The following is a 14,417-nucleotide window of genomic DNA, read 5'->3' as shown; positions in this document are numbered from 1 at the left end:
ATTAGGCTTTCTTTGGGGGGTACATTTTGCTAAGAGCCACTTTACTGTAAATGCATTTTAACAGGAAGAATAAGAAAAAAACAGAAAAAATCATTATTTCTCAGTTTTCAGCCATTATAGTTTTAAAATAATACATGCCTCCATAATTAAAACTCACGTATTGTATTTGCCCATATGTCCCGGTTATTACATTGTTAAAATTATGTCCCTATCACAATGTATGGCGACAATATTTTATTTGGAAATAAAGGTGCAGTTTTTCCGTTTTGCATCTATCACTATTTACAAGTTTAAAATAAAAAAAAATAGAAATATTTCATCTTTACATTGATATTTAAAAAGTTTAGACCCTTAGGTAAATATTTACATGTTGTTTTTTTATTGTAATGTTTTGTTTTTTTTATATTAAACATTTTATTTGGGTATTTTTGGGAGGGTGGGATGTAAACCATAGTTTTATAATGTAATTGTGTGTTGATTTTAATTTTATTGTACTCTTAGGTGTAGTTTTACTTTTTGGCCACAGGATGGCGGCCATGAGTTTGTTTACATGACGTCACTCTAAGCGTAACACGCGCTTAGAGTGACGCATGGGGGAGGCAACAGCCAGAAAAAGTGCAGCTTCCGAGAGAAGCTGTCGCTTTTTCTGCGGGGGAGAGGAATCAGTGATCGGGCACCATAGCTTGATTCACTGATTGCCTGGCTAACGAACCGAGGGCCGGGAGCACGCGGTAGCGCGCATGGTTCCTGGACGTAGTTTCTACGTTCAGGAACCAAAATAGGTTAAGGCCGCTATCGAAGCATCCTGGGCCTCCTTAACACCTGAGCAGTGCCACAGGCTGATTGCCTCCATGCCACACCGCATTGAAGCAGTCATTTCTGAAAAAGGATTCCCGACCAAGTATTGAGTGCATAACTGAACATAATTATTTGAAGGTTGACTTTTTTTGTTTTAAAAACACTTTTCTTTTATTGGTCGGGTGAAATATGCTAATTTTTTGAGATTTGGGTTTTCATGAGCTGTATGCCAAAATCATCAATATTAAAACAATAAAAGGCTTGAACTACTTCAGTTGTGTGTATTTGAATCTAAAATATATGAAAGTCTAATGTTTATCAGTACTTTACAGAAAATAATGAACTTTATCACAATATGCTAATTTTTTTAGAAGATCCTGTACATCAGAGTGCAATACAAAAGCTTGGCAGAGGAGCTTTTTGTCCCAAGGGTTGTACAATAGACAAGGGGACATTGGGAAGAAGTTTTTGCAATCTTTATAGAAAGGGATCCTTCACAGTGAGGCCCCATTCACACTTTTGCTAGCGTTTTTCTCTGGCGATTTTTGGCGATTAACGATTCTATACCACTAAATGTGATCACTGGGAAATCGCCTGAAAATGGTGCAGGATACAAATTTGCGTTTGGTGATTTGCGTTAATCACTGGCGATTAACGCAAATTGACCAAGTGAGAACGGCCCATAGGGTATTATGGCACTAGCTCTTTAAAAAGCGCTAGTGCTTGAGCGTTTTGCCGAAATCGCCGGCAAATTGCTCAGATGTCAACGGGGCCTGAGTGGTTGAAATCTGGAATATCTTCACGAAGTAGTTATGGCAAACTCTATATCTGCAGTTAAAAAGGGCTTGGATGCTGTCCTTGCATTGAAAGGCATTCACGGCTATAATGACTAGGTAATTCCCAGTAGCTTTGATCCAGTGATCTAACTGACTACCCTCTGGAGTTAGGAAGGAATTTTCCCTTTTCAGGCTAATTGGCTCAGGCCTTGTAACATTTTTCACCAAAGTTCAGGATGGTGGGGGCTTTTTTGTTTTTGTTTTTCTGGTTGAATTTGATGGATGATGGTTTTGTTTTTGTTTTTCAACCAAACTGTGACCTCAAAGCACGGTTTCTTTTCTCAAAGGTTCATTTGCCTCTTATCTGCTGTGCCTGAAATAAGTCCCTTTTGAGCTTGCAAAAAAATATTGCCCATGTCATAAAAATATTGGTCATTTCAGGTGAAGTTCCATTGACCTAGTTTTTTCTATAATTTTGTCTACCTCTAGAGGGCAGAGGTTCTGGGGAGGACATTTATTTGTTGAGAAATTTTGTCTTCTACCTCTAGAGTGCAAAAGAACTAGAAGTTTGTAAAAGACCAAAATGAACCAAATAGCCCCTTACTAAAGGACTAAATTAACTATAACACTGTTGCATAAAATATGTAGCAGGTACTGTTTGCATTTGGAGAAACCCTGAATCATACAGTGGCGATGGAACTGGAAATGAAGCACTGTGATTTCTATTATTGCTGCAGCAGTGCAATCGGCCAAACGCATGCAATCTTAAGATTGGAATGCATGCAGTGGAAAAAAAAGTCACAACAGAGCTCTCAGATTCTGAAATATGGCAGTTGTATACATCCAAGTAGAATGGGTGCTCATTACCAAGTAGCACCTGGCTTATAAATGACTGCAGGGAAAGTATCTTGGCAGATTTAAAGGCTCAGGATGTGCCATTGCATCTGCTGTACCAGAACTGGGAAGGCCTGAAATCAAGTACATCATCTCTTCTTCCTAAAACTTTGACGGGTTTCCTTGTGTCTCATGGTCTCATGCCCCCTCCTAACCACTCTCAAGTGGTATCCCAACTTTGGGAAAATGTGAAGTGTGTTACATCGGAGCTACATTACCTGGAAAGGGGAGCATTACAGGCACCGCCCAAAGCACGCTCACTGCCTGGGAACACCACCCGCAACTCCACCTCTTTGGGGGGAGGGGGTGATCAGCAACCCAAGTGCTGCCTGTACCTGGAAAAAAACACCTAAATCTACTCCCCAAAAGATAGGAAATTCTGAACTGTCACAAACAAGTTGGATGATAAGTGGTGAGCATGTACCATCTAATTTGTTTGTGGCTGTACAAATATGTGAGCTGTTCATATAAGATAACAGAGGTGTTAAAGTAGGAGTGCCTATTAGGTAGATTGTGATCTACCAATAGATCGCGAAGGACTTCTTGGTAGATCCCGACCCCACTACATTTTCCATTCTGTATATACAAGTGTGCCCCTAAAATTGTACATACGGTAGGTAGATCATTTTGACTTGCTAATTTTTCAAAGTAGCTCTCAAGCTAAAAAAGTGTGGGCAAAAAAAAAGAAAACTGGACTTACCTGGGACTTCCTCCAGCCCACTGTAGCCCGCGACGTCCCCCGGTATCCTTTTGGCCTCTTCCGCGGTCCTGCTGGTGCCTCCGCCGAGCACCTGTTGCGTCATTACACCAGTCACCGTCAAAACTCCTGCGCAAGGAGTCTTACGGCGCACAGCGTGATGGCGTGGCTGAGTTTACTTTTTTTTTTTATTTCTTATTTTTAGGCTACGTTTCCACCTGTGCGTTTTGTAGTAGATTTTTCACATAGAAAATTTGCATTAGTTTACCAACAAATGGTAGTAAATGGGGCAGTCTCCATTTCATGCAAATTTTCGTATGCAATTGTATGCAAAAAAAATCTGAGGTCCTGCTTCATCTTTTTGGATATATCCACGATTCATACATAATGCTTTTAACAAATATGTTTTATTGAGCTTTATACAGTACAACCATACACATATACATAATACAGTGTACAATAATATGCAACCCGTCCAAACACACGCCAACCAACCCCACCACCCTTCCCTTCACGGTATGCATAATGCTTTTAAATGGCATCGGATAGCAATGCAAATTTTCACATTATTTGTGTGAATGGGCTTTATTTTATTTTTGCTTTCTACTCAGCATGTTTACAGGAAGTTGTTAGCATGACTAAGCTGTTACTAGGCAGATTATGTAAATTTGACTAATGCAAAAATTCGTAAACAAACATTTTAATAAAAATGTGCAGAAACTTACTTGCAATTCTTCACCATTCAGACTACTGGTGCGAAACTTTTTTGATGTGAAAAATTCACACTACATTGAAACATAGCCTTATTGGGTTTTCATAAGGTAAAAGTATTCAACTGAATATCAGCTTGGCTGAGTTTACTTACTCACCAAAGTTAGAGAGCAGAGATTTTCTTTTTGACATAAGGTGACCGTTAAACGTGAATCCATAGGGGTGCTTCCCAGAGTTAGCATTTAAAAAGTATAGAAGCGGAAATCTGGGTTAGACAGAAGAAGAGGAACTCAAAGGAAAGTGTAGATCAGAAATTCAGACTATTACAAAACCAATTTGTATTAGGTTATTAACTTTCAATTATATTAAAAGCAGTATTGTCCCATTTTCGTTATTGGACTTGAACGCGATCTTGCATTTATATAAAAGAAAACCATTTTCAAGACTGTAGTTCTCGAATTATTTTAGTGATTGTAAAAGTACATTCTCCGTTTACATGCAATATTAACATAGCTTGCATTTATATTGAAGGATGGAAGAGCTGCATCAGCTGTTGTGGTATGTTCCTTTCTGTGCTTTTGCCGCCTGTTTACTACTGCTGAAGCTGCAGTATACATGTTTAGCATGAAGAGATGTCCACCAGGCATTTGGCCTTCTCATAAAAGGTACCTTTCATGTTAGTCTACTGTACATCTGGAATGAAAAGTTAAAGTATTGTAAGAGCAGATGTGCATTGTCTTTACTTATAGACTTGCAATGTTCATATTATTAATACTCCAATGATTCTTTTGGAGTATCCAGTCTTATCCAGTATCCAGTCATATGAAAAGTGCCCAGTGTCTAAAATGTTTGTATTCTTCTTTTCTTTTACAGCGGACCTGGACTCAGAACTTCCTCTCTGCTCTATAGGATACGCAACAGCATAATAACCTTTAAAGTGTACCAGAGCTGAAAACAGTAAAAAGATTTAAACATACCTGTGGCTTCATGCAGCCCCATGCGCTCGGATTGCTCCCATGCCACTGTCCTCCGCTGCCTGCAGCTTCGGGAACTGGGTCCCGTCACTTAAGTCAGTTGGCTCCAGTCTACGCAGCAGAAGTGCGCCCTCTATGTATCTCTCCAGCGGCTGCTGGAGAGATACGCAAGGTGAGCACTTCTCCTGCGTAGACTGGAGCCAACTGACGTAAGTGACAGAACCCAGTTTCCGAAGCTGCAGGCAGCAGAGGACAGCCCCAGGTATGTTTAAATCTTTTTACTGTTTTCAGCTCTGAGTCTCTTTAAACAAAAGCATTTTTTTGTTGCAGCTGATACAAATCCTGAAATAAACCTGCACTGTTTCTACTTCCTGCTTTTATGGAAGCAGACATATTGTTAACATCCTGTGCTTTTAAATGAGCTTATCTGCCGTGGCAGTCATGTGACACAGGTTAGAGATCAAATTGCAACTTGTGATTACACAAATGAGGGGGAATTAGACAGACTAAACCCTCTAAATACAGGGTGCAGGGTCCATTTCTCTCTGTTTTCCTTCTGTCCTGTGCAAGAGTTCAGGTCCACTTTAACACATGTATACACATCCATTTGTTATCTTTAATCAAGCAGTGTCCCCCCAAAAAAGGTGTTGTAATTTTAAAGGACCAGTATCATGAAAAACTGTAGAATTCAAAATACATTTATGTAATAAATTTGTCCCTAAGTAACATGCACTATAACTTATTTTTCCCTAAATTGCTGTCAGTTACAGTAGGTACTAATAATCTGACAACTCTGACTGGTTTTGGACTAGCTTTCAAAAGTATTTACTGAATGTCAGTCTCTCAATCCAACTTCCAAAATGCTGTGACAAAGGGAAAAAAAGTAATTTTACTCTGAGAAATGTATATAAGCTTAACTACTTGCTGCATGCCGTGCAGTATATTCACAGCCCTGCAAAATTGACAGGATGCACCAGGGCCGTGAATACAAGTCTGCAGCAGCGTGCAGCCGACGCTCGCTCCTCCTTTTTGGTGCTCCTGAGCTAGGGTCGGGGCGGAAAACTGCGCTCAGAGCGGTAATCTTGACCTGTGCTCTGGGTAGCCGCCGGAGGCTGTATGCAGAACAATGCGTACAGTGGGCGTTTCAACATACCTCCCAGGGGATCCAGACGTCGGTCGCCATTCTTCTTCCGCTCCTCCGAGGCTCTGCTTCCCCCTGGTGAGATCGCAGTCTAAGCCACCAGAATAATTTTGTCAGTACTTTTCCACCTACTTTTTGGTACTTTTTTTTTTTTTTTTTTAAATGTGGAGTGCTGAAAGGTTATTTTAAAAATACTAAAAATCATCTCCTAGGAGAAAACTCTGGGCCCTTGTTCAATTCACGTGTTCTCTAGGAGATATTTTTGTCTCCTGTTTAAAATAACTTTTCAGCACTCTGAAATTGCAAAATTATGTGAAAAAGTACTGTCAAAATTATTTTAAGTATGTTCTTGCTTGCTTATGGCTTAAAAGGTATTTTATTGATGAGATGTGAAAATATCAATTAGGGGGAAAAATTGAATAACAACAACAACAACAACAAATAACATTTGTAAAGCGCTTTTCTCCCGTGGGACTCAAAGCGCATAAGCATGGCTCCGACCATCGTGGTACAGGGGAAGAATTTTATAAATCTGGAAATGCCAGGCTAAACAGGTGGCTTTTCAGTCTGGATTTGAATAGCTCCAGGGATGGTGCTGTCTTTACTGGGTGTGGTAGGGAGTTCCAAAGAGTAGGGGCAGCATGACAGAAGGCTCTGTCTCCAGATTTTTTGAGGTGCATTCTGGGAGTGACCAAGTTTATAGAACTTGCTGATCTGAGGTTGTGAGAGGTGTGGTGCAGCTTCAGCAAGTCCTTCATGTATCCAGGGCCCAGATTGTGCAGGGATTTGAATGTCAGCAGTCCAATCTTGAAGAGTATTCTCCATTCTACTGGTAGCCAGTGCAGTGAGCGAAGGATCGGTGTAATGTGACAGTGGCGAGGCTGGTTTGTTAGCAATCTGGCAGCAGCATTCTGCACTAATTGCAGGCGACGCAAGTCTTTTTTGGGGAGGCCAGCATAAAGGGCATTGCAGTAGTCCAGCCGTGATGTGATGAAGGCGTGGACTAGGGTTTGAAGATCCTCTGGGGGAATCAGATGTTTAATCTTTGCAATGTTCTTCAGATGAAAGAAGGAAGATTTAACTACAGATGAAATTTGGTTTCTGAAATAGGCCCTAGTCTCTTTGGGTCAGTTTCCATCACCCGTCTGTTTAAAATGCAATCCAGATGTCTCTGTAATGCTTCTTAAATTTGGTCTTTCACACATACCTGCTGATTTGTCAGCATATTACACCAATCAACTGGAATATTTAAGAATATATACACACAAAAAATGGATGCATTTTTGTAGTAGTCACTGGTGGCATAACTTCTGCTATTGTAAGAATATAAAAAAAAGTTTTTTGCCTTGCTCTGAGATATTGCATATATTTATGACCATTATCAGTTACATTTAGTGTGGAAAATGTAATGGATATTTTTTCCTATTTGAGCTGGGAGGCAGCTTGTATCTACAAATTGTGAAGACTCCTCTTGCCCTTGTAGACTTGCTTTAGTGAAATTGTAAAGGGCACCTGACCCAAACACGAACAATGTAAATACACATGAATTCATGCTTTGTGGAGATGTGTAGAAGTGTACGGTCTTCAATCTTTTTCTTCAAGCCTCTCTTTTACAGAGTTAGTACTGAAAATCCAGCTTACATTGCAGTGTGTTTTTCTTTTATAGGGTTTACTTTGTTCTTGAAGAAGCCACAGCCAATGAGATTAGTTATTCAGAATTCTGAATGCAAGATGCTTATAAGTTTGGTTGTATTTCTTAAAATTAATTTATAATAATTTATGAAGCATAGTATATAAAAATGCATAGAAATTACAGGTACGCATACAAATTACAGATACAGGAACCTTTCCCAGCTGCTTTCATAAGCTATGGAAAAATATTTTTATTATGTGAAGTACTGCAACAGTTATACAGTAGTGTATTGTGTCATAACCTGTTAAAGGTGAAATCTCATTAGCTGGGTAGGGTTGTTGATTTTGTCCAGTGCACTTCTCTTGAATACTGCACTACCTTAATAATAAAACAAAAGAAATGTATCTTCCTGAAATCAAAATGGAACAAAAGAAAATAACATCCTTTTTTTCCAAATGTGACTCCAGTATTTTTCATAAAATGTGTAATGGAAATATGCACAATTGATAGGCATGAACAAGAGTATATGAATCGTTAGAATTGTGTATATTGAAAAACCTGGAATGCACTTTAGTTTTCAATTTCCGTAGATTTAGAGTAGTAGAAAAATAGAAGCTAATGCTGCCTTATGTGTACTACTTTGTTGAATTAAATTATCAGATAGTTAAACTGATATAGATCTGTATAGTGACAATAAAAATGGTCCTATTTAGTATGTACAAGTGACTTATTACTTTGTTTCAGGTACATAGAATACATGTGTGATATGATGGCAGAAGAACCCATCATACCTCATAGTAAGCCAATTCTTATAAAGTCCATTGTTATGACTCCAGTGCCACTCTTCAGCAAACTGCGTAATGGATGCCGGCCTTTCTGTGAGGTGTATGTTGGGGATGAAAGAGTGGCAACTACGTCTGAAGAATATGATAAAATGAGGTAAGTGTGTTCTTTAAAGAGAACCCGAGGTGGGAATTTATTATGCTAGTGGGGCACAGAGGCTGGTTGTGCACACTAAGACCAGCCTCTGTTGCCCCATGGTGTGCCTCAAAGACCCCCCTGCGCGCCGCTATACCCCCGCAGTGCTGGCGACACGCAGCGTGTCGCCAGCACAATGTTTATCTAAGCGCTGTCTGTCAGCGCCGCTCCCCCGCATCCTCCGTATCGGCGCTACCCACCCGCGTCACTTCCCTCCAATCAGCGGGAGGGAAGGGACACAGGCGGGTAGCGCCGATAAGGAGGAGGCGGGGGAGCGGCGCTGACAGACAGCGCTTAGGTAAACATTGTCGCCAGCACTGCGGGGGTATAGCGGTGCGCAGGGGGGTCTTTGAGGCACACCATGGGGCAACAGAGGCTGGTGTTAGTGTGCACAACCAGCCTCTGTGCCCCACTAGCATAATAAATTCCCAGCTCGGGTCCTATTTAAAGTTATTTTTTTAAGACCATGATGTCTATCATGTAATCTATTTTTATAGCCTAAGGCATTCAACTCTTTCCACCTTCTCTGTTTTTACCTAATGGCCAGAGCGTAACTGAGCTGCAAAATACCTGCCCTGTCCTAGCGGTGTGTGGCAGAAGCCATGGCCAAGCTGCCACATTCACAATGCAATCGATAGGTGTTTACAGCAAAGAGGGGGTTGCTTGCAGCAAGTAGACTTTCAGGCAATATGAGAAGTGTAAGTGCTCTATCCATCCTAAAACATGAAGGTTTGGGGGATGAGGCAGGTAGAGGGACAGGAACGTTTTAAAGTGAGAAGCGTTTTAAAACACCTTTCCTACACTTTATTTCATCTGTCTGATGCTCTATGTGGCTGAATATCATAATTCAATAAATGCACAAAGTGGTCTCATCTTAGTGACCACAGCTGCAGAGCGAATTATCTGTGTAATGGGAGTTGTCATCTTACCCTCTACAAATCATAGAAATGAGAATTCCTATATCTGATACTCTTTTTCTGCCTCTGAACACTCTCCTGTGGAAAGAGGAAACACACTAGTATACGGGTGAGCATTAGTGGAATAGTTGACCTTTAATAAATGCCTTATTTGCACCAAAGGTGCACAGATAGGATGTTTAAAGAGTATATATATATATATATATATATATATATATAATCCTACATACTGAAGGAGAGGGTCCCACAGAGCCTTCCTGTTCTTCTCATTCCCTCGTTTCCGCCGCAGTCTCCTCTGTTTAAATCTCCCGCTACCGGAGGCTTTAGAAGGGTTCGGGAACCTGAGTTCTCCCGAGGACAGGCGGCTCTGTACTGTTTAAGCACGAATGCACAAGAGAGGCCAATAGCACATGCGCAGTATGGAGCGGCCCATCTTCGGGAGCCTGAGCGCTTCCGCAGCGGAAGAGAGCATTCTCCGACCGATCAATCAGAGACTACTGATGGGGGAGCCAGCACAGGAACAGTGGGATAAGGAGAGGCACGGGAAGGCTCTTTAGGATCCAGAGCCTTCCCTCTCCTTAGGTAAGTATCTGTTTTTGTTTTTTCATTTTCACTTCAGGCTTCCTTTAAAGAGACTCAGAGATGAAAATAGTAGTAGAACTGATACTTACCCGGGGCTTCCTCCCGCCCCATAAACACATGCAAGTCCCTCGCCTTCCTCCCGTGGTCTACTGTTCAGCCGTGATCAGCCCTGGTAACTTGCTCAGTTGTGTCCATTCTGGGTCTTCGGCACATGTGCGGACCTACTGCGCATGGGCAGTAGACCTGGACTGATGAGACTGAGCAAGTTACCGGGGCTGATTGCGGCTGAATGGCAGACCGTGGGAGGACGGGTGTAGGCACCTACACTCTATCCCCTATGCTAAGGCATTTTGTATTGACCTGAGAAAGCGGGCCATGACTTGTGAAACGCGTTGTCAGATTGCTTTTTGAATAAAAACTTTTCTCCAGTTGAACTGGTGTCTATATCTTCTGGAGAGGTAAGCAATTACCTCTCTTTTTATTATATAATTTTTTTATTTGTATTTAAATACTAAAATAGAATGCACATTTGGGGCCTTCATCCTACCCACTACCACTGCTGTATTTCTCTGTCCAAGTGGTAAACATAATGAATAGCTCTGGCAAATAATGTAGCCTTCTCCTTTCTCAATTTTCAGAGACTTCAAAACTGAAGATGGCAGAGCTGAAATTCCCTTAGGTGTCACAGTGCAAGGTGATGTTTTAATCGTGATTTATCATGCCAGATCTACATTGGGCGGTAGATTACAAGCAAAGGTAATTCATTTGTATCTATGTGAAAAGGAAAAATTACTGTTGTATTGCTATTAGATTTCATCCAGCTGTAGCCAGTGTTTAAAGCCCTTTCCAGGTGGAAAAATGGCTTTATATAAGGGGTCAGAATGCCATTTGGATTTCTGCTGTCCATAGCACCGTCTGTTTGAATTTCCATCATTTCCTGTTATGAAGGAATTATAGAAATCGCCACAAGAGTGACATAGACATCAAAAAATATTACATTTTTGTATAGGGAAAAAAGTTAGAATTGCTGAGTAGTTTTTATTGATGTCCTTCATTTCTGTCTCTAGAGCTTTTAGTTTTAGCCCGTTTTCAATACTAAGCGTTGGTTAACAATAGGTTTTTTTGTCAGACCTTTTTCTGGATTGGATGGCAGCAGATTAATAAATATGTGTAACAGACTCGTGATTTCCTATGGCCCTTCTCACTAAACCATATTCAGATTTTTCCATTACGTAACCATAATTGACATTGCTGACCTGCACAATTTTTACATTAGCCGATACATTGCATATGAAGTATCTGATAAATGGTCCACTTTTGTACTGGAGAGAGTGCAAACGCCTTCCACAAACTACCAGTATGGTCCCCATTCTGGGCACTTCAGCATAGTGTGAACCCGACCCTAATCTAAACTACAATAATTTTGGCATAGTGGTTGGTGCACGTGCCTTGTAGTGCTAGAGTCCCAGGATTGAATCTTGGGCATCACGCTATCTGCATGAAGTTTGTGTATACTCCCCGTTTTTACATGGACTGCCTTTGGGTACTCTTCCTTCATCCCAAATACTTTTTGATAGGTTAAGTGATTTTTCTGTCTCCCCTCTCTGGAGTATCATCTTCATAAATATATTCCTATGAAATATCCATAAGGGAGCTGTTACATCATCAACACCCCCAATGGAATTGCCAAAAAATGTATGGTGAATGCATTCCAGATATGGAAATTGGAAGATTTTATTGACATCCAAACACTACTCGTTACTGCAATAGGTAGTGAAGGAAAATCTGGCAGTAGGAACCAAGACTTTAGCCCTTACCCAGGCTTTCTAAAACTCCAAGGAAATGTTCTTTAGAAAGCTAGTTTAGCATTCATGGCTTTGACCTTTTAAGAAGTTTTCATCATTTATATTGGATTTTTTGTTTGATATTTCTCACTCACTTTCACATCATACATTGGAAAATATTATTTATCTTGCAGATGACGTCAATGAAGATGTTTCAGATTCAGTTCCACACTGGATTTGTTCCTAGAAATGCTACAACTGTGAAATTTGCTAAGTATGTTTGTCATTCAAGGCTCAAAAGTCTTAAAACTGTGCTTAAACTTTCTGAAGAAATAGTCTCTAAGGGCTGGTGCACACCAAAACCCGCTAGCAGATCCGCAAAACGCTAGCAGATTTTTAAACGCTTTTTTTTATTTTTATGAGGCGTTTTGCGGATTGCTGCTGCGGTTTTCAGTATAGTAGATTTCATATATTGTTACAGTAAAGCTGTTACTGAACAGCTTCTGTAACAAAAACGCCTGCAAAACCGCTCTGAACAGGCGTTTTTCAGAGCGGTTTGCGTTTTTCCTATACTTAACATTGGGGCAGAAACGCATCCGAAATCCAAAAAATGCCTCACCCAGGCATTTTTCGTTTCTGCAAAACGCCTGCCGCTCTGGTGTGCACCACCCCATTGAGATACATTGACCAAGCAGATCCGCAGCCGCAAGCGGATCTGAAAACGCGGAAAAAGCCGCTCGGTGTGCACCAGCCCTTACTTAAATATACATCCTAACTCTGTGTGTGTGTGTGTGTGTGTGTGTGTGTGTGTGTGTGTGTGTGTGTGTGTGTGTGTGTGTGTGTGCGCACAGTTTTTATTATTGTTATTGTAAGTCAAATGCTAATGCATTATGTTCACTGTAGCAGTATTCATCCAATTAACTAGAATGACATAGGGCAGAGAGACACCACTGTGTGCTTTTTGATCCATTTTCGTTTTTAAAAAAATGTTCACATGGACCTTGATTTTTCAAAAAATTGTTTTAATGCAAGTCAATGGGAGCATTTTGTAAAAAAAATGCTCAGAGCGTTTGGCAGTGTGGCACAGCCCTTAATGTATTTTGAACTGCCCTTGTGTCCTTCCAAGTAGTCAAAGGTTGTCTGCTATATACTGAATGTGAGGAGCACAGCACAACTGATTACCAATAGTTATGTGACACATTATAGCATCTCCTTCCTCCTCAAACCTTACTTTACTTTGCAAAGATGCAGTGATTATTGCAATCCTCTCAGTCATGTTATTAATTCAGGAAGTTATACTTCCAAACACTCAAGACATCAATTCTTCTGTGTTCACTTGCACATAGTTTTTGAAGGGACACGACAGGTAGGTTGTTACAAACATTGTGGAGAACTAAAGGAAGAGAAAAAAAGCTCATAGAAGCAGCACTACACTGTAATAAATTCAAAAATTTAACAAAGTTAATTTCATATATATATCATTCCAAGGTATTAAAAACTAGTCATACCCTCAAAGTATGAATAAATCATGTAAACATATATATAATTCACCATATAATAATAAACTAGCATCCTATTCAAAGAGATATATTAATTGGGGGAAATAATTATGCGCTTCAGGATAAAAAGAGGCACTCCGTGGTTCGCGTCAACAAATGTCAATGGGAAAACGCACACACTTGTCTCAGGGCTACACAAAAAGATCAAACAGTCTCACAGTTCAGGCAAATTAGGGGACTCCTCCAGATTCCAACCGTAGGGTGTAATATGCCGTCCTTTGAATCTTTTTTCCCAGACAATCACGATCACATGCCAAAGAAAGAAAAGGCAAATATAGTGTAATACTGCCACTTAAAAGTTTTCACAGGGGCACCGTCACCATAATAAACCAAACTAAACCAAGTGAGAACACAATACAGGGTCACCTCAAGCCAGCTCCAGTGCCTGGACACCCCCCTATGTGCCCGCACTCACCGCACTGGCCTCCTGACTCTCCGGAGGTAGGATTAATAATTGAGGGGGTAGAGATTGTTTCACTGCTTAAAACCATCCATCAATATCAGGCTGTAACTAAAAACAATATACATAGCGTAACTCCGTAAAAATTTATTAAAGATAAAAACTCCAAAACACTCACAAGCCTCAATGGGTCAAAAGCGCATAAAAAAACAGCCCGGGTCCCGGGAACCACTCGGCTGCTGTAGCGTAAGATCCAGGCTCGCTCCCTCCTCCCCGCCGTCACTACTTCCTCATACATTCTTGTCACGTGTGCTAAAGCTCCGCCCTATGCATTTTGTCAAGCCGTTGACTCATCAGGGGCTGTTAAAAAAAATGTGCTTAGCCCATAATCATTTTTAGCGTAGCTTTCAATTTTTTTCTCCCAATTTTAAAAGGCGCTGATCCTGGCATAGTTTCCTGGGTCAGCAATGCAGGCACTGCCATATTTCCTTTTCAATTGCTATTACTGAGCGTGTGAAGCTCTTGCATGGTTCTAGTAGATTCCACATGTCTCAACTCCTGCACCGTACTGGG

General features: G+C 40.7%; 1 protein-coding gene across 2 annotated transcripts in view; it reads left to right on the top strand.

Moving 5' to 3' along the window:
* Positions 1 to 14,417, top strand: part of GAK (cyclin G associated kinase) — a 254,225-nt gene that overhangs the window by 159,615 nt on the left and 80,193 nt on the right. For both annotated transcript variants that reach the window (XM_068233894.1, XM_068233893.1), the window contains exons 15-18: positions 4,408 to 4,545; positions 8,373 to 8,563; positions 10,740 to 10,857; positions 12,080 to 12,159. In XM_068233894.1, the coding sequence (XP_068089995.1) occupies positions 4,408 to 4,545; positions 8,373 to 8,563; positions 10,740 to 10,857; positions 12,080 to 12,159 (527 nt within the window). The remainder of the gene's footprint in view (positions 1 to 4,407; positions 4,546 to 8,372; positions 8,564 to 10,739; positions 10,858 to 12,079; positions 12,160 to 14,417) is intronic.

The sequence above is a fragment of the Hyperolius riggenbachi genome, chromosome 1, assembly GCF_040937935.1.
Source record: "Hyperolius riggenbachi isolate aHypRig1 chromosome 1, aHypRig1.pri, whole genome shotgun sequence".
Taxonomy (NCBI): Eukaryota; Metazoa; Chordata; class Amphibia; order Anura; family Hyperoliidae; genus Hyperolius; species Hyperolius riggenbachi.
The sequence above is the reverse complement of the archived record's forward strand: the minus strand, read 5'-3'. Positions and strand labels throughout refer to the sequence as shown.